The 27,356-nt window shown below is 39.8% G+C and overlaps 1 protein-coding gene across 1 annotated transcript in view; it reads left to right on the top strand.

Moving 5' to 3' along the window:
• ABLIM1 (actin binding LIM protein 1) overlaps positions 1-27,356 on the top strand; it is a gene marked incomplete at its 5' end in the record, with an annotated part of 106,177 nt that overhangs the window by 32,467 nt on the left and 46,354 nt on the right. Inside the window, 3 exons of the mRNA XM_010293287.1 lie at positions 54-180; positions 1,346-1,439; positions 23,934-24,021. Of these exons, the coding sequence (XP_010291589.1) occupies positions 54-180; positions 1,346-1,439; positions 23,934-24,021 (309 nt within the window). The remainder of the gene's footprint in view (positions 1-53; positions 181-1,345; positions 1,440-23,933; positions 24,022-27,356) is intronic.

The raw sequence follows: 27,356 nt of genomic DNA, 5'->3' as shown, positions 1-27,356 counted from the left end.
GGGTTAATGAACCAAGTAACTGACAACAAGTGCATTTGTTTGTTTATTTGCAGATTGTGCTGGCTGTGGAAGAGACATAAAAAATGGACAAGCACTGCTAGCTCTGGATAAGCAGTGGCATCTGGGGTGCTTTAAGTGCAAGGCCTGCGGGAAGGTCCTAACCGGGGAATACATCAGCAAGTACGTAACCTCTGCATCTCTTCTGCACTCTTGGCATGAGTTCTTGTTGCCAATGGAGAAGAGCTTGCAGCAAAGTTCACCTTTGAAATTCCAGTTTTGACCACCTTTCCGTATACAGCAAAATCTTGGTTCCCAGTGAGAGCTGACTGGGGAAAGGAAACTAAACTGAAAAGTGCAACCAAAAGGTGTTTTTAAGTGATAGTAGTCTGTATTTAATACCAATACAGAAGGGGGTATATCTCCATGTTTCCACAAAGGATTAGGTGAATTCCTGCATGAGTTTTCTGAGTTAGCCAGCTAAAGTTCTGTGCCATTTTGCTTTCCCTCTTTGAGGGAAAAAGGTAAGAACCTGTCCATTGCTTGCCTTTGCTAGAGAATAGAGTAAACTTGATGATTGACCTGATACTGTGTTTCTCATCTCCGTGTAATAAAACTAATGAAGAGAGTTTTGAGTGGAATGAAGTGTAGAGGAAGACAATGGGGAAAAGTAGTATAATGATAAAATAGAGGGATTGAAGATACAGTCTCTGTTCCCTCCTTCAAGCATATAACAAAGAGGAAAAAATAGGGAAACAATGTGTGTTTCACAAACCTGTCATTAAGGAGTGCATAATATTTAGTAAAAAGTAGCATCTCTAATTTCTCAAAGGAAGTTCAGTGCCTGAGAAATGCTCCTAAGCTGACTAGTGTTTCTACTTTTACTGTACGTTCCTTGTTCATTCTAAAAAAAATTATATAACCTTACACTTAAAAGTAACTGCTTATACTCTTGCAGACTATCAAAGATTTTTTTGTTGAAGTGAACAAAAACTACCTGCCTATGGTAACGACTGTGATCTCCTTTCATCCCCATGGACATATTCCACTGATTCCCTAGAATTGCACCACCTGTAGGTGTAGAGAGTCTGTCACAAAGAATGAGATTTATATCAGTGGTTTGTCCTGGATGCCTTTTCTTGATGGGAATTTAAGGAGTAATTCTAAGAGGCACTAGTAAGAATATGATTTTTTTTTTTCCTTCTACTACGAAACATTTCCCTTGAATTCTCTCCCATTTGCCTATTGGTGTGTGTACGGGTTCCAGACTGAAGACAAGGGAAGACTAAGTCATGCTGTAACCCGTTTCTTAAAAGGTGATTTGTAATTCGTGGATTTTCTTTTTCAGGGATGGTGCTCCTTACTGTGAAAAGGACTATCAAGTTCTTTTTGGAGTCAAATGTGAAGCATGTCACCAGTTCATTACTGGGAAGGTCCTAGAGGTGGGTATTTTGACAACTGGAGATTAAGAATTGGTCCATGTTCCGTTATGTCCTCGTGCAACTGCAGAGAATACAAAAAATTCTCATAGGAAAGGCTTTTTTTTTCTTGCTGATTTTAGAGCAGAGTTGCTAATTTTCAGAAATATTTTGAGTGTTTTAGCTTTGCAGTCATCAGGAGAAGTGTGAGATAGGGAATTAATTGCACTAGTTTCTATGGATCTGTGGTTTCCATGTTTTTCTTTTAATGGTGATGTACAAAGTCTATTGCACTGCTAATGCTGTGTCAGATTTGTTATATTTGTAGAGGTAATTTGAGTATTGTAATCTCCTTTGGCAACCATAAGTTTGCCAAAATATACGACATGAGATTTCTCCTCTCAAATGAGGCCAGATGATCTGAATGATGCTGAGAATGTGAGAGGGAGAATATGCTGGAGAGAGAAATTATATGTTCAGACATGAAAAGGCAGAAAACATCTGAACCATCTCTTTTGTTGACTCTTAGTTGGAGTCCTCTGTTCTCATTGAAACTGGACAAATCTTTTGAGAGAGATGTATCTTTTTGTTGTCAGTACTGATCTCCTTCTCCCATGGCTGTGATAAGCCCCCTTTGAGCTGCAATCCTTAAACTATACATGGATCGCTCTGTGTCATCATTGAAATGTGTAAGGGGCAAAAATGCAGAGGACCTTCCTTGTCACACTGTCATTCAGAGATGAGAAGCAAAATTGTTGCGTCCTTTCCCTGTAGGAAACTGTTCAGTGGAAAGAACCTAAGCTTTGACGTTAGATCTGGAGCTGGGCTGTGTGGCTTGACTCCAGGTTTAATGATTTTTTTAGTACTCCCCTTTTCATGGAAAAAAAGCCTTTACATAACATTTGTGGAAGAAATGGGGAACCGTGAAGTTAAGTTACAGGTGTATTTTGTGAAGAAGAAACTGGAAATACTGGGTGTCGTACAGTGAATAACAGAAAATAAACCTGAAAGTATTACAGAAGTAAAAGTGGCTGGAATTTGCTAGTGAATGTGTATTACAGGTTCTTTTCCCATTTACTACAGATAGAAGATTGTGTCAGCCTCATAAGAGAAGTTTCAGGTTTGATGTAAAATGGTAACAGCTTGTGGTTTTAGTTCTGGAGGTTTCTCTGCTTCAGTGTTCAGAATATTAACCAGGGTGGTAGTCACCAAATGAGGGACTCGGGACACGTGTGGACACCCAGTGGATTTCTCACTGCATCTACTGGAAGTACAGTTTTTTAATTAGCCAGGCTCTTAGTCTGCTTCCTTTACAATGTGTATCTCATTCCTTCGGAGACCCGCATAGATAATTAGTGAGAACAGTCTGAGTTTTCCCTTGAGTAGGAAGGCTGTGTCTCTGGCTTCAATCTAGTTGTCTGCTACCATCTGCTTATCTATTCCCATCTCTGATGAATTTTTCAGTTTAGTACTCTATATTGGTGACACCACAGTTGCATTCCAGTGCAGGAAGCACTGCAGGAGAGAAGTAATTGGATTTGTGAGATTGGGAAGCATGAAGTAATTCTAAAATTATTTTAGATGCACATGATAGGTGCTGTAACCTACCAGCAGTGCAACCTATTCAGAGGCATGGAGATGAAAATGATAAAAGTGAAGGTTATTGGAGGCTGTGAAGAGCTGGGAAGAAATAAGCTATTCCTGTTTGGAAACTGTTGTGTAGTGGATGTGAATATAGCAAAGTAGCACTCGTTATTCTTCCTAGCATCAGTGAGAAAGAAACCTAGCTTTTTGAGATGATTGTGAGCTGTATCCTTTCAGAACTGAATAAGCTGAGACTAAGGGAAGATGAATTCAATTGAACTAGGATTTAGCTGTCCATCATAATCTAAGATAAAATTCAGGTTATCAGAGACATTGTGTCCCAGGCAGAACCTCGATGCAGTCATTTTGGCCCCAGGGTTGGTCTCTCACTCCATAGTTCTTACTCTTCTGATGGCTATTTATTATCAGAAGAAGAGACAACATTTTGCTGAAGCAATGAAACACATCCAACCTCTTCCAAGGATCCACCTCTTCTAAGAGTCAACATCAGTTAAAAAGATTTTTCAATTTGACCTAGCCCTTCCAGAATCAGAACATGTTGATGAATTGGAAACAGACCCTTTGAATGATCTTACCAATACATGGAAATATTAAGCCTGCTAAGTTCTGGGTAAGACGAGAAATTTTGCTTGAGTACTTGTGGCTGTCACGGATTATCAGAGGCACAACCCATAATAATACAGTAGAGGGCAGCAGTACTTCTCAATATGTAGCTAAGAGCAAACTCTAAAGCCTGTAGAAGTTGAATTACTCATACAGTGCAGCTCTTTCCTGATCTGTTTAAATGGTATTTGAAGGCTGACTGCTATCTGCAAGGTATTATCAAAACCGTGGGCTAGTTTCTTGGCTCATCCTAGAAACCTTTTACACTGTCAGAGATGCACAGTTCCAAAGGGGCAGTACTAATGCCTCTAAATTAGACTAAAGGAACTAATAAGTCAAAACTGAGGATGAGAAAATCGTGTGTCAGCCTGTGTATCCCCTTTGGACAGAAAAGGTAGTCTAAAGGATGGGGTCAGAGCATGACATAAATCCTCTGGTAACAACAGAGATGAGAGATCAGAAGCAGCCACAGGGCCATGGAAGATAATTCACAGAACAGGATGCCACAGTTAGGGAGGGCTGCAGACCTATGTGAGGCAGGCCAATTAACAATCGCCTTATCCAATACAGGAGACCACCCGCGACCTTTCAGTACCCTGAAGTTTTAATTTAGATGAAGCTTGAGATTCTCACACAAAGATTACTGTCTTCCCTCTTTTGTTTTCTTTGGCAACGTTTCTTTGGCATATTTGGGTACTTTTGATGATTTATATCATGTGGGTTGTCTCTTTTCCTGCTGCCTGTCTTGGGAAGGACACCACATTCTTGCTGTGAAGTACCACAATTATAGGAACTGTCTTGGTGATGCCATAACCTCTAGGTTATCCACTGACCAGCCAAAGTTATACCTACTAACATCTGGTGGGGAAAAAAAACCCCAAACCTAAACACTTTGTATTTTGCCTTTGTTAAAAAAAATGGTAGTAGTAAATTCACTGATCAGTATCTTGTCTTTTGTCAATAAAGTAATTTGTTATGTCGGCAGCAGAGCATGTTTCATCATCATCTTTATCCAAATAAATTATTAGAAGAGATTGGAGGGCAGTATACAGTGCATTGTATACAAACACTTCCCTCTAATGGATCAGAAGTGTTTAGCAGCATGCCATTCTCGTGCTGCTTTATTTTCTGCTTATTCTTACTACATCTGGGACAGTCTATACTGTCAGCTGAAAACTGAAGGGAAATGAAAGCATGAAACTTAGCTTTGTGTTCACAGAGGCTGATAGTATCTGTTCTTCCAGAAAGAGATTAAATTTTTTATTTTAAGAGAAATTGAGATTCTTCACAAAATTGCAGGCTTGCAGCTCCTGCTCATTTTTGTCCCTCAGTATGACTTAGCACCTCTGAAAAAACAGAGTTTCAGTCTTCTACAGTGAGCAGCCAGCAAGAGAGACAGCCACTCCTGATGTGGACCTAAGAGTCTTCATCGAAGAAGCAGCTATGCTGTGCCCCTGGTAGGCATCCTCAGCAAAGCCTGTCCGAAAGGCCAAGGTTTGAGTTCAAACCTAGAGATTTAAGCCTTGAGGCTAAGAGAATCCAGCCATTCTGTAGAGGTGATCCCTCTGCTCAATTAAGAAACACATTACTAGAAAAACAGTACTTATTTTGCTAATATCCACATACCATGGAAGAATGCTCTTTTTTCTAGGTTGTAGATCTAACTACTTTCAGTAGCCATGAAAATATGCAAGAAAAATACCATGTGCATTTAAGTCAGCTCAGATATTTCTCGTGTATTATTTGGCACATAACTTGCTGTGGCGAATAGTCACAGATGATATATGAGTGCATGCCAACATAATAAATGGGATGAGTATCCAATATGAAATAGATACTGCAACTGAGTATTCCTTGAGCATACTGTATACTTTAAAACTTGAATATTTCAGGATAATGTCGTCCAGGCAACAGAGATCAGTGTTCTTCCTTGGGTTTCTCCAGCAGAAAGGAATCTTAATTTATGAAAAATTACTAACTTCCCACTAACTCTGGCAAAAACCATTTTTATCAGGCAATAACAGTGAGAGTGAGGACTTTCATATAAACTTTCCACTAAGCTGTTGTTTCCATGGCTTCAAGGCTTGCCTATTGGAAGATGCCCATCTGATCCTAATCCTGCAAATTTCTGTGTAGACGTGTAACTCCACAAATCTAAGTAATCTTCAGCACACATTTAGCTGTTTGAAAGATGCTGGCCTAAATATTTTTTTTCTAATGTGGTTATCATACACAGTATAACTATTCCTCCAGGGCTTAATTCAAAATGTTAAATCAATGAGAAGCTTTCCATTGACTTGAGAGAATGGTACTCAGAATGACCTACCTATATCCATGTAATTCATCTCTGCTTATCCAAAATGTCTAACAAAACTTCTTAGTAGTATTCTTTTAGTTCTGCAGAAAGAAGACATCAGGGCAGAAACAGGTGGATAATATGCGTTAAATCATACAGAAAGCCTGAGAATAAGATTCACATCTTAAAGATTTTCACTTTTTTTTGGCTGTTACTGATATGAACAGGATTTGATCTCATGATCTAGAGATTGAGATGTATCTATCTACTGTCAAACCCCTCAACCATCTTGCTATTCCACCCATTTATTTTTATAACACTACTTGCTTAATATTCATTTGCAAATAAAAAGCCAGTGTATGATTTCTCCTGGCAGTGCATAGTTCCTGTTCTGATGGGCTGCTGCCTGCCCTGTGTTTGTTTCCTGTGTGCTGCTGAAACTTGCACCCCACCTTGTAGGCAGTGGCATAACGCCATTTTAACAGACGGACCTGAGAGGAGAAATGCCAGGAGACCAGAAGGCTCCCTTGACTTCAGCCTGCAAGGTCAAGTTCTAAATGTGTTTTTGATGTTGTAATTTATGCTGAGATTCCCCTGATTTTAAAGAGGAATAGTAATTTAAGATGCAGTATTTAATGTGAAGGAGGCTTCATACTTGCAGATACTGTTACTTTAATGTGCCAGAATTTTAAGATGTGTCATCTGTACTGCAACGAACTCAGATATCAATTCTGAGACACCTTGACTTCTGAAGTTAGAAATAAATAACAGTAATTATGGGGAGAAAAAAACGAGATGAAAGCTGCTATGATTGTGTAAGGAAACTGTATCCATACGTAAGAGGCAAAGAATGTGAACCAGAGGAGCCCGTAAGTGTCTTCAAGTATTGTTTTCAGAGCTAGATATAGAAACCTGCGCTGTGAGGGGTTCAGAGAAGTTTCTGCTGACTGTTTACATGTAAATAAATAAATATATGAATGACAGTAGCAACATCGCTGGTTCACATACAAGCTGTAAATGATTTCTTGGAACAATGCCTGTTTATGTTGTCAAAGGATGTGCCTTCTGCCAACACTTAAAGTTGCAAGCAACTTTTGCTCGTGTGCGTATTAGTATTCAGATGCTTCAGTTGATTGGCTTTCAGGGAAACTCAGCAGCCTACATGTTTAAGTAATTTATTTTAAGGAGATTTAGGCTTATAGCTCAGGTAAAGACATAACCCTTCTCTGCAAAGACCCATGCAGTACAGAGTTTAGTTAGGTACTTCAGTACATTCATGCATCTGGTCCTGTGTTCTTAAAACAGTATGTTTTCTAGATTGGGGAACCATGTAGAGAATCTCTTAAAACAAATAAATTTATTTCAGTTCCATTCGGAAACATTAAATGAAAGGCTAGCATATATTCTTCTGCTGAATGAAATATTTAGCAAGGCTGTTTTCATAGTAGTTATGCAGGAAGTATCTCAAAATGTGTCATTTACTGGATTTTAATGATGCAACGTGTACTGGTAATACAGGTTGAGCTGATGTAGAATTTTAAACACTTTTATAAATGAAGCAATTGGTGAATTGAACACGGACTGATGATATGATGGATCCAAAAGGGTTTGGTTTTGGTGGTACGTTAAAGTTGTGATAAAATAATATCTCTGAAGAATGTATTAGCATTCTGTTTTCATAGCACTAGTCATCTACTGGTTTGGGTGTCATTTAGTGTTGGAAGAGACTTTGCTCTCAACCAGTATCACTTAGTCATCATTGTCATCTTCACATACCGTAAAAATACAGGGGAAAAGGTTACCCAGCAAAAGAGAAGCAGCAGTGGAATCTAGTGCATGCTTTGTTAGTGCTTTGATTTGCCTTGTTTGTCTTTAATTTTACTGCTGTTACAATAAATGGGAAAACACGAACATGTTGCCTGAATGTCACAGAACTATAGTAGATAACTGTCTCAGGTAAATGATAAGAAAAAGCAGAAGCACATGCTGCCATCATTTGCCCTCTTAGACAAGTATATGCCGCAGACCACTGGGCTATTTTGATTATGGAAAATACCTGTTGAGAGGTCAAATAGGGTCAGTGCACAGGGCCCACTGTAAATTCATCAGGTGTTCACAGAGTGTGGCTGAAGCATCATCTCACCCAGAACCTGCAAACAGGGTACAGGGATGCACGTGCTAGAGTGAGAAGTGGCCCCAGCACTCTGCCTGCATTAATCTGAACTGGACTAGAATACAATCTCAGTGTAACTAAGTGTTTCTGACAAAACTAGATAAACACCCAGGAGGCTGTATATATTCTTCAGAAGCCATGAAAGTAATATTTAATAACTTCCAGAGAAAGGGAGCGCTGATTTCATACTCAGCAGATGCCTCTCCCCAGGGGAAAAGTTCCGAGTCAAATAGTGACACACAAGTGATAAGAAACGGTCCTGCCCCTGCTGGGCCGATATTCTTCCCTCTTTTCCTTTTTGAGAATGGGTTGGCCAAGTTACCGCCGGAGTGGGTTTAATGTGCAGGGAGGATTATTTGCTTGCTTTGGTGGGTGTGTGCAGGAGAGTGCGCGAGCAGAGGAGGAGTGAGGCTCGGGGCTGGGGCCGGTCACGGGCACTGCACTCTCGGCTGGGGCGGCGAGAACATAAGCCGTCCGCACGTTGCCTCGGGGAGCGCTCCAAGTTTGAACGGAGGTGCAGGGAGCCTGCCCGCCGGGCTGCGGAGGGAATGGGCTTAGACTGAAGAATTATTATCGGAAGGTAAACCCCTTCCTGCGAAACCAGATCTGAACTGGAAGGGGTTGTGGCTTGCTTTGGGGGGGGAGAGGAAGGTACAACTTTGTGATGTGACTGAATAGCTTGCTAGTGGTAGCTTAATAGGGCACTTGTACTCGGGTTCCTGTGCACCAGAAGGATTTTATTAAAAGGCTGTGTGTAATTCTGAGGCTTAGATAACGGGAGTACAGCTCACTTGTTTCTAAGCTGCTAGGAATGGCACAGAGCTTGGGCTGTTTCCAATTGCAACTGATTGCTGATGTATGGAGGAACAATACGATTCTTTATCTCCAGTAATTCTTAATATAGTTTGGCTCTTTTGATCAATTCTGGAGATTTTTATTCTGAGATATAGAAATAAGGTTAGAGTTTGTTTCCAGTTTCCCTGCCTTTTTGCTGAGAAAGGTGTTTTATCAGTTAACATAGGATGCTGATTTTTTTTTTTCCTAATGTGGGGTGGGTTTGCATAAAAAAGGGGAAATGAAAAATTTAATAATAACTCGGGATATGGGTTAATGATTCAGGTTGTCCATGTAGCTGAGTAGTAGCATAGTTTTAACTTAATTTAGACTACCCTTCCCTGATGAAAAATCTGCTAGATGTAATTGCGTAGAACACTATATCATGCACGGGGTCAAAAATCTAGAATAAATATGCTTCCAGAAAAATGATGTAAATTGCTTCATGTAAAAATGTTTCTAACAGGATTTTGGTGATTTTATTTATCTCAAATCTCAAAAGACTGAATTTGGCAAGAGAGATCTCTGTAGTTGGGAAAGACCTGGCACGTAAAGATGACAAAAGAGTATCTGAAGTTGACAGAGCCGTAACAGAAGTTCAGTTGCTATGGCAGCATAATCACAAGGCATTAACTTCTCAGCAGTGGTTTGGAAAACATCCTTCAGTCAATTTGAACATCAATAGGCAGGGGAGGAATGTTAAGAGGATGTAGGGATGGTGAATAAGAAGAGCAAGTTGTAACAAGTAATTTGAAAAAATAACTAATTAAAGCTTCCTTATTGCCACAAAGGGATTTGTGAAATCTTGCAGATGCTTATAAAAATATGGTTTATCTGTATAAATTGCTTTCGTGAGTACGGTGTTGCTGATTAGGATCTGTATTTCCTAGCCCAACATCTCTAGCTTTTACCTTTTTCATTTAGTAAATATTCTCTTGCACTAAATATCATTGAAAAACGTTAGCAGACTGATCAAAATACTTCAGAATGACATGTCAGTAGAGACATTTGTATTAGTGTAAACTTTCTTGCCACCAACAGCAGCTTTTGTGATACATAGCCATTGCATGTATTCCAGTAACACACAATAGGTACTTAAAACAAGTAGCTTTTTCATGTCTTAGAGGTGCACATAACACATACCTGTTTTTAGTAGAAGAGTAACTTATCTGGATGACTTTATTTTTCTTGTTGCATAGCTGTATTAAGAATTCAGTTGCATGGCTGTCACTGCAGAACACATCTTGTTCTCCTCTTGGAGCAGTCTGCTTTCAGGAAAACATAATACTCTTATTTTTGTTGTGTAGCTCCCATTGCTTGTTCTGTTCATCTTTGCATTATGCTAATGCTGCCTGCCACAGTCACCCGCAATGGGGATATAAAATTAGTAATGATCCCTGCACCAAAGTACTTACACTGAAAAGAAAACTTCCTCCAGTGTCACGGTCTCACTGTCACCTGGGATGTAGTGACAGGGGAATGTGAGGCACTCTGTAGCAATATGAAATTATTTCAACTTTTTGTTTCTTCTCGACTGAAATCACAATGAAAAATGGATTAAATGGTGAAATATTTTTTTGCAGGATTGTGATCTTTCATTTCTAAGTCCTGCTTTAAGTCCTCCTGTCAGTGGAGAGTTTGCTACTGACTTCTTGAAGAGCAGGGTAGGACTTAGACCTGTCCCCCATAAAAAGTAATTGTTGGGAAGAATGAAGCAATAACATGTTTGAAACTGAGAACTGGAGAAGAGCCTGTTGGGGCAAGTCTCTGCCTGTCCCCTGTTTGTAACAGCCTCCATCCAGGTATTGTGCTTAATGTTCACTCTGTGAGGACTCAGTCCCCTCTCTCCTTGGCCTGCTTGCTCAGGGTGCTTTCTGGGGCGGGCAAGAAAAACAAAAACAAAAGATATGTCTGGAATCTCTAGGGACTTTGAAGTCCACAGAATTAACACCTGTCTTTACTGAGCAGGTGCTTTACAGATAAAGAAATACGATACACATGAGTATTTTATGGGTGATTAAATGTTTGAAATGACCACCTGGAGCACAAAATTGGTAGATTTTAATTACATGCTCTTGCTACATTAGACGATCATACAGGTTAATAGTTGTTTGGATAGATATCTGGGATGTATGACATTTGTTACAAGCCTTTTTCTTTGTAAGAAGGAAAAATAGCACACAGCAAGACATGCACCTTTTCACAGATACTCTCGCATTTAAGGTGTGTGAAATGGGATGTTTTGTGGTTTTGCAAAGGTCTCTGAAATGAGCATCAAAAATCATTTCAGTATGAGTTAAAACGTTAACAAACTGACTTTTACATGTCGGATTTGGAGAGATACATTTGTTATGTATACAGATGGTTCAGCTGTTGCTTTGAATTCTGTAAAGCCCTTAGTCTCGGCTGGCAGTTTTTTCCTAGCAATGAGAAGAGTAAGAACTGAGGCATTAAAAATCTTTAAGCAGACTTATCTCAGCAGCACCCTTGAACTACTGCTGTTGAGTAGTTGTACTACCAAGCTGTACTCGGTTGAAAACTGAATGGCCGCAAATGATGCTAGGTATCCCTTTCTGCTTCCTGTCCGTAATCTCCTTCCTGTTCATTACCATAGTAATATGGTTATTTTGTTGGAATAGTTTTCCTGCGGTAACCAGAAATCTCGATTTTATAGGGAGCTGAAGAAAACACGGTAGAAGACAAGAAAATCCCTGTGTATTGGCTCTGACAAACATACTCGGATGGAATGTTCATGTCAGCTAGGATTCAAAAGTATGCTTGCATAGTTTTGCATCTATAATTGGAAATCACATGTATCAGCAGTGAGAAAACTGGCAAATAGGACAAAAAAAAAAAGGACTTCTGCCAAAAATAAAAGGCTCTGCTTTTAGCAGAGTACATGTTTGTGTTCTGACAATTATTCAAAGTTGTTCTATTTGAAAAAGGGACAACTGTTTGTCTGCACTAACTATCCACTGGTTACCTTGATGTCCTTTGATAATTTCAAATTTAAATTTAGTATAACGTAAACACTTTGGCCAGAATTACAAAATGAGGATTCCTGAGAAATGTCTGGATGCAGGCTCATGATTATATATGGGTGACTCTTGAGTTAAGAGCAATGGGCCTAGGAAGAAAAATATTTGAAGAAAATCTGTCCCTTCCCTAGATTGTAATCTGTTACTTGTTGTGACCTTTTGCTGGAAGAGAATTCCAAAGGTAGCAGGTAGCATCACAGTTAATCAAGGACAAAACCCGTTCTTTAGACTTTTTAAAGCATTAATGGATCAGAGTAGTTCCCTGCTCAGTTTACTCCTAACATGTTTTCCTGTTAGAACAATCTTGAGTCTACCAATCTACCTCTAGACATGAGGGCCTCATGTCTACTTTGTTTCTTACAGTCTACCTTTGTTTTATATTCTCTGGTTATATTCTACGGATGTACTGTGCATGACCTCATGTTTAGTTTCTTTCCCCCCTCCTCTGGCCTTCACAACCTTTATTTTTCTGTTGTTCTTGGGACACTCCCTGTGAACTGAATGCAGACGACAGAATGGAGACCAGGCTTTGCTAAATCACATGCCAAAGGTTGCACAGTTCCTGAAACAGTCTTCTGACAGAAAACTGGAAAGTTTTTTGTTAGATGAACAAGAAAATCAGCTAGAGTTGTTTGGATCTGGTGGTGTGCTACATGGAGGTCTGGCAGGGCTGGGAGTCTGAGAATATTTCTCTCCTTGGCTCTGCTGCAAGCATTAATTTTGATCCAAGGTGAGTTGCTTAATCGTCAAAGCTCTCGCTTGCTTCGTCAATAGGAAGTGGTTTGCACTTGCCTACTGAGTGGGTTAACATGAGTTTTGCCTAGTGCCATACTGACCTGTTTTCTCAACCTTACCCATACAATAGAGCCCTGTCTCAGTGCTGGGGTCTCCGGGTCAGTAGCAATTCTGGTGCTGATGCAGCACACCCAACCCCATAACTTCTCCTGGTGTTGCACTTGAATTGTCTCTCTGAACCACAAGCCACATCAACAAAAGCTCCATCCTAACAGCAAAGCTCCTGCTATTCCAGGAATTTTGCTACTTAACCAAGACAGCTTTCTGTAATTTTTTCAGTGTGAATTGATTCAACTCTATTGGAAATTTTACCAGTATAACCTTAGACTCTGGCTTTAAATATTCTGCTCTTTTGCTACAGACCTGTGCTCCCTAGGAGCAGCCTGATGCATGTGTAAAAGTTTCTCTCTATGTAAAGCCCTTTGGAATGGGTTTTAAGGTCAGAGGGACTGTAAAATCATCTTGCTTGACCTTCTCTTTTCAAAATCATAGAGCTTTTCTAGAAAACAAGTGAAAACTTATCCTTTGGGCAATTAACCTGCAGAGTGATTATAAGAACACAAATTTTCCCTCTTGCTGCTTTAAATTACCTTTACGTCTTAGAAACTTCATCTTATTTTGAAGGTAAGTTATTTTGAAGTCTGTCTTCAGCTTTTTGATGTTGTCATAGTTTTTTCAATGGGATTGAAAAGCTGATGCTCTTTTCTGCTATTATCTCCTTTCTTTGCTTTTAATCACCTGTCCACTGTAAGCTAGTCATCTCTGAAGCCTCTCTCTGAATGATGTCCTCAAACTGCCTCCCTCAATTGCCGTTGCCCACAACATGGCCCTCTATCTCACAGGGCCCTGCTTTCTTGATTTGCAGACATTTTATATTACATTAGACTATTAAAACGTACTTGTTGGGTCTAGATAGCTTAAACAAGCATTGTCTTTGAGTCGTCAGCAGATTTACCAGGAAAGGTTTTATATTCTTGTTATGTCCAGTATTAGAGGTACCTCATGCTGCGGGTAGAAGGAAGTAATCTCTGAGGTATCTGGCTCAGCAGAGCCTCCCCTGCTAACACATCCATCTGTCAGAGAACTGTCTATAAGCTATAGTTTTTTTAAGACTCTTGAGTACAAATTATTCAGGTCTCCCAATACGTAAATGTTGACCCATGGCAAACACTATTTAAATAACTCTTGCTCAATGAACAGTATCAAACAGGAAAAAATATGTCTTTCAGCATTGTCAAATACAAACCAGAAAGATACAACTCCTGAATTCCTGCCTTTTCTGTGTCATCTTTTATCATTTTTCATCTATAGCTCACAAGGGATCTTTGCCTGATCTGTGATTTTTTTTTTTCCTCCTCCCATCATGCTTTAGTAAAGACTCTTATTGTCTTTAAACATATTGTCCATAGTTATTTTTTTTGTAATGTTAGCTTTCTTATCAGTTATCTTTGTTTCTAACTTAATGGTTTCTAATTGCCTTTTTTGTTGTTGTTAATAGTATCTCCGTTCCTATGATTTTTCTGTGCATCAAGCATATGGACTATGATAACTTTTTTGTTTCTATTTTAGAATAGAGAATTTGGGACATTCAGTAGGATGTCTTAAAATTATCTAGGAATATGTATGTTCCTTTAAAATTCCATATGCACATATATATGTATGCACATATAACACTGTTCTTTATTTCTGTCTGTGTAAATGCAATCAAATCATGATCAGAATGGCAATAATTGCTAATTATTGGAATTGCAAATATCCTTTTTATGATATGGTGATATTTATTATCTGCTGTCAGGTGCAAGACTTTCTGATTTGTGAAATGATTCTGGTTTTTTAAGATACAAAAGAGGTTTGTTACTGACTTTTCTCACTAAATTTCAGCAGGTTGAAGTCAGCTATAGTTCTACAGGTTGAGACAGTTGTTTCTAATAAATAAACTAATAATATCTCAGTCTTCTATCATACTTCCCATTGTTTTGGAGATACCGTTGCAGCACTGCAAATACAACTTCAGTTAACATAATCTGCTAATGCATATACATCACGTTCTTTTATTAGAAGTTCAGCCAGAGGGACAGGTTGAGGGACTAACAGTCACTTCATGCAGAGAGATAAAAGGAGAAATGTGGTTGTGTTTCACTCTTGAACTCACATATTCCTGATAACTCAGTGATCCTGTTACCACCTAACAGAAGAAAACATCAAGATGACTTGGAAAGTGGGAGACTGCTGGTGTTACGAAAGGTTGCATCCAGTACATAATCCATTCTGAACATGAGCCAGGAGTGTGCCCAGGTGGCCAAGAAGGCCAACAGCGTCCTGGCCTGTATCAGAAATAGTGTGGCCAGCAGGAGTTGGGACGTGATCGTGCCCCTGTACTTGGCACTGGTGAGGCCGCACCTCGAATCCTGTGTTCAGTTTTGGGCCCCTCACCACAAGAAGGATGTTGAGGTGCTCGAGTGTGTCCAGAGAAGGGCAACGAAGCTGGTGAGGGGTCTGGAGCACAAGTCTGATGAGGAGAGGCTGAGGGAACTGGGGTTGTTCAGTGTGGAGAAGAGGAGGCTGAGGGGAGACCTTATCGCTCTCTACAACTACCTGAAAAGGGGCTGTGGTGAGGTGGGTGTTGGTCTCTTCTCCCAAGTAACCAGCGATCGGACGAGAGGAAATGGCCTCAAGTTGCACCAGGGGAGGCTTAGACTGGATATTAGGAAAAATTTCTTTACTTGAGGCAGTGGTCAAACATTGGAACAGGCTGCCCAGGGAGTTGGTGGAGTCACCATCTATGGAAGTGTTCAAAAAACAAGTGGATGTGGCACTTTGGGACATGGTTTAGTGGGCATGGTGGTGTTGGATTAATGGTTGGACTCGATGATCTTAAAGGTCTTTTCCAACCTTAATGATTCTGTGATTCACAAGACTCCATACTGTCCCTTGGTTTGTGCTGTATAACTAACACCTAGCAGCAAACCAAGCTATAGGGGCTTTGCTTACACTGCAAGCTGTGGCTGGAATGGCATTCTTGCCTTGCTGCAGAGGCTGATCACTCAACTGTACAGCTCAGCAGAGCTACACAACAGTCTTGGTAGTCAGTAGAGGTGTTTTGCTGGCTGGTTGAGACAAACTTACAGTTATGCTAGCATTAGGCTGTTTGAAAAGGCCCTTGGCACTATGGTGAAGTTACTGTAAAGTAGCTTTGCTGGTTGATTCTGATTCCAAACTAATCCAACAATGTGAACGTGACTGTAATCAGGTCTTTTAGGTGAAGTATCTTTTCATGTCAAAAATCCTTGCTGGACAAAATGCATACAAGATAAGGGAATATTTAGTTCTCTAATGTTGTGTGAAGCCTAAAGATTACAGAAGATGTAGGAAGTTCACACCTGCACTATGAACTGGACCTGTTCCACCATTGTTAAGAAACAGAGGAGGGTTTTGTATCAGGCCTTGACAAGTGCTTGCTGTTGAGAAGTTCAGAATTAAAAAAATAAAAATCTGTGCAATAAACATGGTCTAAAAAAAATTGAACGGCACATGCTGGATTTTACCTTCATATGCACCTAATATAAGGGTAATGAAGGCAGTGAATTCACAGATTTGTATGGTTAATTAGATTAGAATGAAACGAGGTAGAAAATTATGTCGATTCGCTTACCTCCTCACTACAAAACGGAACGTGCACCTAAAGAAAACGCTGCATGCATTCAATGGTTAACCTTCCTTTTTTGCAACATGTATGCATTATCTTAATAAAATCTAGGACATATATTTCCTCTGGATTGTCTCTTATTAACTACACGTTCAGTAACTGGGATTAAGTTTCTCTGTGCATAAACGTAACCCAGGATCCTAACAGAGATGATGTTGAAATGCTGGCAATAGGCCACAAAGCCGTGTCTGCTATTGCTTTGCTCTTCCATACCACCCAGACTATTCTAACCAGCCACGTTGGGCTACTGTGGCTACATTTCTTAGTTGGCTGGAATTACCTTCTTTATAGTACCAGCCTCCTGCTGTTCACTGTGTAGGTAATGTAAGTTCATAGTTTTGGTCCTGTACATAGCAATAGGTACAGTTACACAACTGGGGATTTAGCCTGAATCATTATTCACATCTTTGCTATAAGGAAAAATTACATTCCAAGCAGCTAATAATTGCATTGCTATTAGCAGCAACTGATGAGTATAACAATATTGTTGATGGAATTAACACTAGTACGTTACAAGGTTTATCATAGTCCGTCTGTTAAGGAATATACTAGCATGACATCGGCAGTCACTTTTGGGATGCTGGGAAGTATTTTTGTACAAAAATCAGAAACCAGGCATGAATTAACAGTGCAAGTGTTCATAGCAGCAGGACAGCTGCAGTTTTGGCTTACCTAAGGCAGCACAGCAAGCGATGGAAGGCTCTGAGGGTCTTCCATGTCTCTTGCATGCGTGTTGTCACTCAGATTTACAGTCACAGCCTCACGCTCCATTTCCCACTGTCCCCTGGTGTGGTGTCTTGTGTCTTGCAGCCCCATCAGCCTGGGAACTGGCAGTGTGAGCTCTGCTTCCCGCTGCTCCATCCTGTCCCAGGTTGAACAGAAGCAGAGACTTTGCTGAGAGCTGTTTCTATTGGGATGTTGTGACAGTAGTGTTAAAAACAGTTTTAGAAGGTCCTATTTTTAAAGATAAATATCAAACAAGGATTTATTTGGCTAGAATTTTTTCAACATTTAAATTGTATTACACTTTCCTTCCTTTGGTAATAACAGAGAAAATTATGGTAGATTCTGAAGTTCTTTGGAAGCAAAGAAGCTGCACTTTTAGTTTTGTATATGAGCACAGATCTTTGTAGTGGCTTACTAAGCAGATAAGAGCCTGGGAAAAATGAGTGGACAGTTTGGATCAGGATGTTATTAAAGGCAAATTTTGGTCCTCATAGTGTTTGTGCTGTTCCAGCTGCCCATGAGATCACAGAAGCCTGCAGAGAAGGAAACAATGCAATTTGATGTTATACCAAACATCAAACAGGGTTGAAGGTTCTGTGACCTTTGCAAGTAATTAAAATAAAGCTTCACTGGAAAATGGTAGGCTCCTGCCACAGTTCCTGTTTTATAATTCATGACATTCCTTAAGGGGTTTAAAAGATGAATTATTCTTTGTGCTTCACCTTAGTTCTTTAAGGGAGTTAAGAAATCAGGTCATTGTCCTCAGAGTCTAAATAGAACTAAATATTTGATTAGGTTTGTCCATCAAATGGGCCCATTACACCTGTTCATAAAAAATTTAAAAAAAAGGAAAAAGGGTGGGGGCTTTTACTCTTAAATGTAGTCTTAAAACTACATAGCAGGTTTTGTGGCATTTAAATAGTATTAGAAAAGTAAAGCTTTCTACATGTTTAATAGGTTTTTTCAGGTGATTGCTAAGATATCTTTGAATGGACAGTGAGTGAGTGCAGCTGTGCAAATGTAACACAACAAATATGCACTTAATTGTGTCCTTTGGCCAGCAGAAATGTCTGTTGGTAATTAGTTCTTCCTCTACCAGACCCACTGGCATGTGAGCTCTCCTAGCGGGATTCTTGTTATTGTTCTCTCTGGCTCTTGTTCGCTGTTGTTCTGGAAGGAAGGACAGAACTGAAGGCATGAGTAATAGGAAGTCTTAAGCTCTCACATTCACCAAAGAGGAAAACATTTATTTAATCAGACTACAGCTCTACAATCACTCAGAGAATAGAAGTTTTGTGGGAAGTGGGGACAGACAGGACAGACTTGGAAAATACAGTCCTTGGCTTTTGAAGTACTATTACCCTGGAGTTAAAGCTGTATGTGTGCTCAAACAGGTACTTTTTATGCTGGGGTTTCTGGGGCATGTGACATCAACTTGGATACAGCTGTATTTGTAGCTCCTGGCTTGGAATGATTCTTGTGATACCCACCATTGCCTTCCGTGATGCCTGTGAGTACCAGTACACTTTTGGCTTCAGGAGATCCCCAAAGGTATTGTGCTAAAGCGAAGGCAAATGTGTTGTGCGCATTGTGAAGAGTTGGAGCATCATGGGCGTGAGAAGGGGTTGTACAGGAGCTCGTGCATTGTGTTTAACTGGTGCTTCAAACAACTCCCAACCCCCCAGCCTTTCTGTTTACCTTTTAAACTGCAAGAGGTCTCTTGAAGCTTCATGCACACGGTGTGTAATACAATGGCTGTGTTCCAGGATCCTTCCTGTTCTGGACAATTGTCCAGGGTTATTACCCCTCCATTAGAGTGAGCCTTCAAAGCTGTCTGTAAACAGTACACAGTGGCTTTTAAAATGGCATTGCAGAATGGTGTAATCAGCTGAGGAAGATTTGTATGTTCCAACTGAAGTTATTTAAGAGAATAGTATGCTGGAAGAAGGCTGAAAATTGATGGTTGCTGAGTCTGAAAAGGTGATCTGTGAAAAATCTGGTGTCTCATTATTAACTGTTATTACAGGTCTTGGTATTGTTATAAGACATAATAGAGCTTGTACTTTTGCTAATGTTACTTGGGACAGGTCCTCTGTATAACATACACATCAAGCTCCCTGTATGTAGTCCATTGTCCTTGAATCCTGACTGCTGAGCCTCCAACCATCATTCGTAAGTCTTAGAGGAGAGCTGATTACATGATTTTATTCTCAGGACTGGTCATGAGGAATACCTTTCTGTAATGGTTTTCCTTGGTAGTGTTTCTCCAAAATATTTTATGGAGGACATTAGATGTTATTTAAACTTCTTTGTAGATTGGGAAACTGAAGCTCAGTGTTGCTAAAGACTTGATTCTAGTATAAGTCTTGAAGTTACCAGAATAAATAGAACCTTAGTACTATGTAAAATAATGCTAAAACTTATTTTTGTACATGAATATGAATAAGTACATATTGTGTGTAGTATATATATTTAATAATACATAGAAAATAAATAGACTTCATGTATTGCTGGTCAACCGCGAATCAGTGAGGCTTACAGAACCATGGAAAGCTACTCAAATTAACATCCATTTATTTACATTTATAATGACACTTATAATATACATTTGCCCATTGTTCCTTCCTTCTGCAATTCTTAAGGCTCTGAAGGTATTTGATAAATGAGTATATACTACTACTTTTTAAATCTGAATTTTTCTATTAACTGTGTTCAAATGGGATTTAATCTGAGAACCTATTTTAGATTTGTCAGTGTAGGTGGAAGAGAAATTTGAAAGTCAGAAGAGATTGTATATTGTTATAAATTGATAAGTGATATTCTTTGCTTCTACTGCAAATGCAAGTGCCAGCTGATTTAACAAAGAATTTATAAGCAGTGACAGTAACATGTAGGTTTAATATTTCGTTTGACACGAAACTTTGCTGTCGATTCATTCAATTCCATTTAAGAATTTGTATGCAGAGTAAGAGTGATGATGAGTAATTATTTCGGTTGATTTTAGCACTTCTATCTAAGCAAAACCAAGACAGTTTCAGCAATTAACTCAGCTTACTCAAACTTAGTTTAGGGACAGTCCTCTAAGGTATGGGTCAGCTTGCTCTTGATGGTTTGTATTGTCCTGAAGACTTTGAGTAAAGCTGAAATAATTCAGAAGGGATCAAAAGCAATATGATAGGTCAAAACCTAGTGGCTGCATAGCTGTATTTTGAACAAGAAAGTGGTTTGTTGCTTATGGCAAGGTGCAAGATGCCGCTTGAGAAGTCCTCGTGTAGCAAAGCTAACTGTAAGGGATTTCTGGACATGAAGTGAACTTGAGAAGGGGTAAGGGGAGAGCGAGGCATAGTGGGAAGGAAGTGACTTTAACCCTCTTGCACCTTGCCTGAAGAATGTTCAGCGCAAATGTGCACTGAATTAACGCTACTTGTTACAGCCAACGGGACTGAGATACAAGCCTTACAGTCCACAGCATGGGAGCATAAGCTGCATATTGGCCATAAGGAATGAGGGTTTAGCAGACTGAGAGCTGAGCAAGACCGGATCTCTAAAAAGCTTGAATATTTCATCCCTTTGTAGATCCAAAAGGTTTTCCTAATACATTGTAAATGACTGATATTTAGTAGTGTTTTCTCAGATGATTACGGCAAGCCAGGCATGGCAAGATTAGCCTTGAGTTAGTTGAGATGCAGATTGGTTTCCAGTGGATACCCACTGAAGGAAGGATTCGACTCCTGAGTTGTAGAAACGTTACTGAGGCAGAAAACTCATGAAACTGGTTTGGAAGTGTTCAGCAGCAACTGCAGCTACTGTGGTAAGTCCCCCAAAACCTCTCTAGTGCAGGATGTGTTAGCGCTTCCGCTTAGCAAGCTTGTGTTATCTGAGGCATGGTGTTCATTCATCATCGCTCACACTGGTGCAATATGGCTTTCCTGTTCCCAAATAAAAAACAAACAAAAACAAATACACAAAAACATTAAAAAAAAACCAAAACCACTACACCTCAAAGGCCAGACTGGAAGAACAGAAGCTGAAACCATACAGGTGTGAATGCATGATTTTCTTTGTCTGCATGTCATGGTCCTCTCACAATACAGGTATCTCTGCTGGATCCTACCTACCCTTCTGAAAGCTACATTGCCTTAGATGAGCGTGAGGGTGCTTGGTAGGAATTATTATTAGTTGGATGAGACAGGTAGAGCCCAGAAAAGATTCCTGTTTTTATTATTGCAAATCTATGTTTCAATTATTGTCTTCCTGTTTGGAGAAGATCCTTTCTGGCAGTGATTCAGCTGTCTTAGGAATTTTTTATATCTCATGAACTGGGAGTGGTTCCCAGGACACCAGATTTGCCATCACTTTTAAACCGAATATATTTGAAATCACTTGTAACAAGCAGCTCCGTGGGCCCCATTCTGCTGAAGAACTTTAGGAATGCCCAAAAGTTGGGATTTTTATTTTGCCAAACACAGAGAAGATTGTTGTTCCTCTGTACGTACAGTATTGTTTGCATGAGGCAGAAAGTGCAAGAAAAGGATGTCGGCATCTGCTGAGTGCTGAGCTGTCTGAATTGGAGACCTACCTTTGAACCCTGTTCCATACTCACAGGACTAAGCTGCATATATATATACACACACACACACACAAGTAGCTCTTCTTTCTACTTTTGCATTCAAGATCAGAATAGCTGTGGCTTGATGCTAGTGTTGCATTTCAGATACAGACTTTCTGCATTTTCTTTTTCTTAAATTCCAGTCTTGAATGGAACTGATGGGACACCTCAGGGGTTAAATAATTGCTAAAGAGAGTCAGAGATGAAGAGGGCAGCCAATAATGAAAATGATAGAAAGAGAATGAGCCTTAACTGTGTTTTTCCTTCTCAGTTCAATATCGGTTTTGGTGCTGCAACTCAAGCATCAATTCTGTATTTCTTCCCTCATTAGCTTTTCTTCCTTGTAGTGACCTTTCCTTCTCCGTTTTACCAGAGCACCTTTTTTTGCCTGATAGGTCTAAATCTGATGTGCAAAAAAATACTAAATCACATTAGTCTCCCAGTTTGGTGGATGCTGCCCTCTAAGGAGCAAGAATCAAGAGGAAAGGCAGTATCTGAGTAGGAGAAGTACAGGTTTTTTTCAACTGAAGAGCAAGTGTATGGCTAAACTAAGAGCACAGTGAGTCCTCTTCTCTGGCCTTGTATGCTGAAATTCCTGGATAGGAATTGTTCTTAGTGATAATGAAAGGTAAATAGTCATGTCCACAAACACCACTGTCTCTGTTAATCTACCTCTGTCTCTACCTTACCCAATGTTCCCTAAAATCGAATGCAGGTACTACACTACTAAGGCAGGAACGAATGAGAACATGAAAAATAAATGGTGCAAGTTTCTTTATCTGTAGGAGGGCTGGGTGGAGGATCTGGTTGTCTGGTAGTTATCAGGTACTTTAATCCATATACTTCGTCATCTCATATAAATACTTTTAAATACTAAGCCTGTATAATGAATATCAAATGTGAACCAAAAATATGTTGTTGTTCATCTCAATAGACATAAGGAAAGGTTGAATTTAGTAATGTTACAATCTCAAGTATAATGAAATATAATGCATCCATCAATGGATTTGATGGCATTTTACAAGTGAGCTACAGAGTAAACAGATATTTCGTGCATATAACATCTCAGTGGATAGGGAATACTTGTGAAAAAGAATTTGAGGTTAACATGTTTGGAAAGACAGATACAATTTTAAAGACTTTTAGAATTCATTACTTGTCACTATTAAGGGTCATTTTCTAGGATTAGTAATTTTTTTATTAAAAAAGCCTGATGTGGACATTGCATGCTTAGTTTCTGATGCAAGGAAGTTAATACATTGGATGCTTTGGTCTCCTAAGGAGAAGAAATCACATTAATACCTGTGCCTTGATTTTTCCTGTCCTTATAGGCCTGAAATCTGATCAGCTTTGTTTATTATGGGTATCAGTGTATTTAAGAGAATGAATGGCTCAGTGGATTTGGATTTGTGTAACAGGATCTAGAGTATTTGGTGTCTTTACATCAGTAGTTCGAATTCAGCTTATGCTGTCTGTGCTAGTGTAGCTTCTGAAGTCAGGCACCTGTGAATTAAGTTAATGGTCCCAGAAGTGGCTCTAGAAAGCTCTCTCTCTTAATGCCCATATCAGTAGTGTCAGGAAGAAGGCCAAGGAATGAAATGGCAGGTTGAAAACTGTTGTTCATTGTCTAAATTCATACATAACAATGGCGTGACTGAGAAAATATATATTGTTTGACAAAATGAGGAGGCAGCGGGTTTACACAAATATTGAGCTGCTGTGTCACATTTATTGCCTTGGACTGTTAGATGGAGATTTAAAAAGGTGTTGGGCTATGGAGAATAGGTAGATTGTGACGTAGCTGCTAGCCAGAAAATCTTTAAACCACTGACTACCTGAATAGGAACGTGTGAAGAGGAAAGGCTCTTCTGTATTGTCTTGTTTCTTGCAGCGTTTTACCGCAAGTAGTCGCTGCTGGCCTCTGTTGAGGACAGGATACTGGACTAGATAAACCTCTGAACTCAAGCAGTATGGCATATCTTGCATTCTCATAGCTGTTGTCACATCACAAAGGCAATGTTGTATCATAACAGCTGAACTAGAAGAAAAATGACACTGGCCTGTCAGCAAATGAGTGTTCACAAAGCAATGCAATACGTTGGTCCCTCATTTCCCTTTTTATTTTTTGTTCAGGCAGGTGACAAGCATTATCATCCAAGCTGTGCACGATGCAGCAGGTGCAACCAGATGTTCACAGAAGGAGAAGAAATGTATCTGCAAGGTAAGGGTGTCTCCATTCCAAAACAAGAAAATCAGACTTTGTAATTTTTCTGTCACAGACCTCAGGAGTTTATAAACCATCCCCATGTAATAATATGGGCAAGGAGGACTATAGTCATCCTGTCTTCAGTAGTGTGCTCATATCTTTTCACTTGAAACCTTTTTGCTGTAGTAGGTGGCCAAAACAGTGGCACTGCAGTGACTCTACACCCTAGCTGAGGCAGACTGTATTTTCAAAAGCTGTGTAGCAAAAATAAATTTATTAGGCTGCCTCTGAATTTGCAATCTCATGGATAGCTTAGCACACAGACTGGTATACGAGATACTAGATAAAGTGAGAGGGTTTCCCCTGAATTCTGCTGATCAATTTCTGTTCTCGTCTGGAGCACACTCCAAGCTGTAAAAGGCAAGGGGAAAACTTCCAGTGAGCTTGTTTTGCACCATGTAGATCTCATTCCCCATGCACATTGACAGTGTCTCCTCCAGTTCTTAATCATATTTGCTTACCTTGCCCATTTCCCTTTTATTTTTCCTGTCTCTCTTTTTATTCCCATTTACTTTATTTTTATGTCTTTCTACAGTTACTTCTTTCTTGTATGTTCATTGTCATCTCCTCTTTCTTACTAACAGTCTCACACTCCCAGGTATTGCCAAGTATGTTTTTTACATGATCTTTTCACATAAAAAAGAATGTGTTCTCTTCTTGAATAGTATGCTTGATCTGAATTCTACTTACTCTCCCAGAAGGTAGCATGTTAACTACTAAGCTACAGTTATTTTTACAACTTGCTGTTGTATGAAGTAATGTTGGTAGAAAGATGTATAATAGACATTTACGCAAGCCAGAAATCAAAGTGAAAAAGGCAGATACATGTTGGGATTTTATATATTGAAATAGAAAACACGCTTAATATACCTAAAGAACTGTAAAACAGTAGGAAAGAAATTATGAAAGTGTGGTGGCATCCATCTCTTGAAATCCTGAGGAGAGATTCCTTCTGGAGGAATTCCAAAATTAAGATAATATTGTTAAGGAATTCCTTTGAAGCTAACTTGTTGGGTTAACAACTTGGGTTGTTTGTCCTCCCTTGCAGTCCACCTCTCTCATCTCTCACTGACCTTATACCTTAGTCATCTTATTCCAGCTGTGCACAGAAGTGGATACCAAGTTGTGTAGGAGCTCTGCATTGCAAGAGCAAGGAGAGGCTGAAAGAAGGCTAGCTAGGAAGTACTCCTTTCTGATGGTAAATTGGAAAGACTAATTTCAAAGCAGTGGTTACCACATCTGAGAACTGGTAATCTTCTTAGTCTCTTCAGGTCGTAGTACAATAAAGTACAGACAGAGTTCAAGGTGAGCATCAGTTCATACTTTGCTGTTATTAATAACAGCTGTTCACAACTGGTGCTGTTTTCACCAGTCTAGTAGAGAGTTGGAGTTCATGTTGTTTGGGCAGGCTGTGGTATAAAGTTCTGCAGATCCAAATAAGACCGAAGGTATTGCTTCTACTTAAACAAGGCTAGATTTTGTCCCGGACAAGTTCAGGTGATATGAAAGAGGAGAGGAGAGACACCTGGTTCCTTGATCTGCCATTGTTCTCTTCTTGGCTGCATCTCCCTTTCTGTGGTTGTGAATTGATGTTCTTCATGCTCACTCTGTCTCAGAGGAGGAGCATCCCAAGTTGCATTATTGTTCACAAGCTGTTTTCTGACTAAATAATATTATTGCTGAGCGTGCTCCAGACTGTCCTGCCAAAGCTTTCCTTGCTGAATTCAGCATACTTGTAAGTGTAAGGGACATAAAAGCCTTTCCTGTGCAAAGCTCTCAGCTGAAATGTGTATCCTGACTCCATCCAAATTGTTTACCCTAGGGTGCAGAATAACAGCATTCCAAGCTTTTCTCTGAAATAAAAATACAACACACAGCACTAAAGCTACAACCAAAATCACATTATTGATAAAAATACGTGAAAATAGGCAGCTTGCATCTTACCTCTAATTATCCTCTCCACAGGACATGAAAGCACTGTGTTGGTATTGCTTTGTGTAATAGAGGAACCTGGCAGGTTTGTGGAAGCCACTTGTATTAGAAATGTGTGGGAAACCTGCAAAAGGAGAACATGGCAAAACAAGCTGTCTGTTTTGGGGCTTTCTGTGTTAGGGATGGTTTGAATAACGCTAGCAGAAGCACTCCGCCTTTGCACTGCTCCAACACAGGGAAATGAAAAAGAAGCATCATCTGAACCTTTCTCTTTCCCATTGACTTTCTATTACTATGTAGACTGCCCCAGAAGACTGTTGCTGGGCTGGGCTGTTGCTCAGCATTTAGAAGGATGGTTCACCTGATTTTCACACAGGCTTTTAGCCTTATTTAGCGTGTAAATATAGCCTGAGTTACTGATTTTGAGAGCACTGTATGTTGAAACAATGGTATGTGCAAAGTGAAAAGCTGAATAAATGAACATGTTGGTTGGTGTCTGCCAAGTGAGCAAACAAACATATGTTAAGAATGGGAATAACAACAATTTGCTGAACTGTTTCCGGTAGGAAAAAGAGGGGTGATGCAGCTTGAGAATTTGCACCATTTCAGGCATTTCAAAAGAGATTGGCATGCTTGGATGAATAAAATCCACAAGGTGTACATGGCCCAAAGTTCAAGATCATGATAAATATTTACATTTAACCTCTTAAGCCTGCTTTATGTGATTTGAGTTTTTAAATTTTACTATTTCAAACCTCTTACCATTTTGTGAAAGAAAACTCACAACTGTTAGCTAAGTTTCACCATAAAAGTGACATCCAGACTCTCTTGCATTTCTTGTTCACTTTCAGCAACTCCAGCATTCTCCTGGGGTGTGTCTAAAATTGTGCCGTTTTGTGCTAAATACTGCCTGAAAATGCAGTGACAGCTTTTTCTTTGACAGTGGGGATAGTTTAATAGAAAGGAAACTGAGGAACGGCAATCATTTTTCTCAGGGTCACACAGGAAGCTCACAACTGAATTTGAGAGTTGAACTTAAACCTTCTGAGCCTTAGTTCATCAGCCTTATAACATGAACTCCCTTCCTCCTGAGTACTTGGACCTGTCTGACCTCCTAAGCAAATGCACAGGGCATGCTTCTCGCCTGATCTCGCAGGCTCTGTGGGGTCCTGGCTCCGAGGTTGCTGTTTGTTTACAGAGAAGGCTGTTGGTACACCTCTCCCCGTTGCCTGATCGTTTCCCCCTGCCAAATGCACAGTTTCTTCTTCTTGGCTTCGACTCAAAGCCAAATATCTCAGACCCTTGATCCAGAGTCACAGCATTGTCTCCAGTCTCTGGTGATGATTACACTGTGTGCT

The sequence above is a fragment of the Phaethon lepturus genome, unplaced genomic scaffold (genome assembly GCF_000687285.1).
Source record: "Phaethon lepturus isolate BGI_N335 unplaced genomic scaffold, ASM68728v1 scaffold43228, whole genome shotgun sequence".
In the NCBI taxonomy this organism is placed as follows: Eukaryota; Metazoa; Chordata; class Aves; order Phaethontiformes; family Phaethontidae; genus Phaethon; species Phaethon lepturus.
The sequence above is the reverse complement of the archived record's forward strand: the minus strand, read 5'-3'. Positions and strand labels throughout refer to the sequence as shown.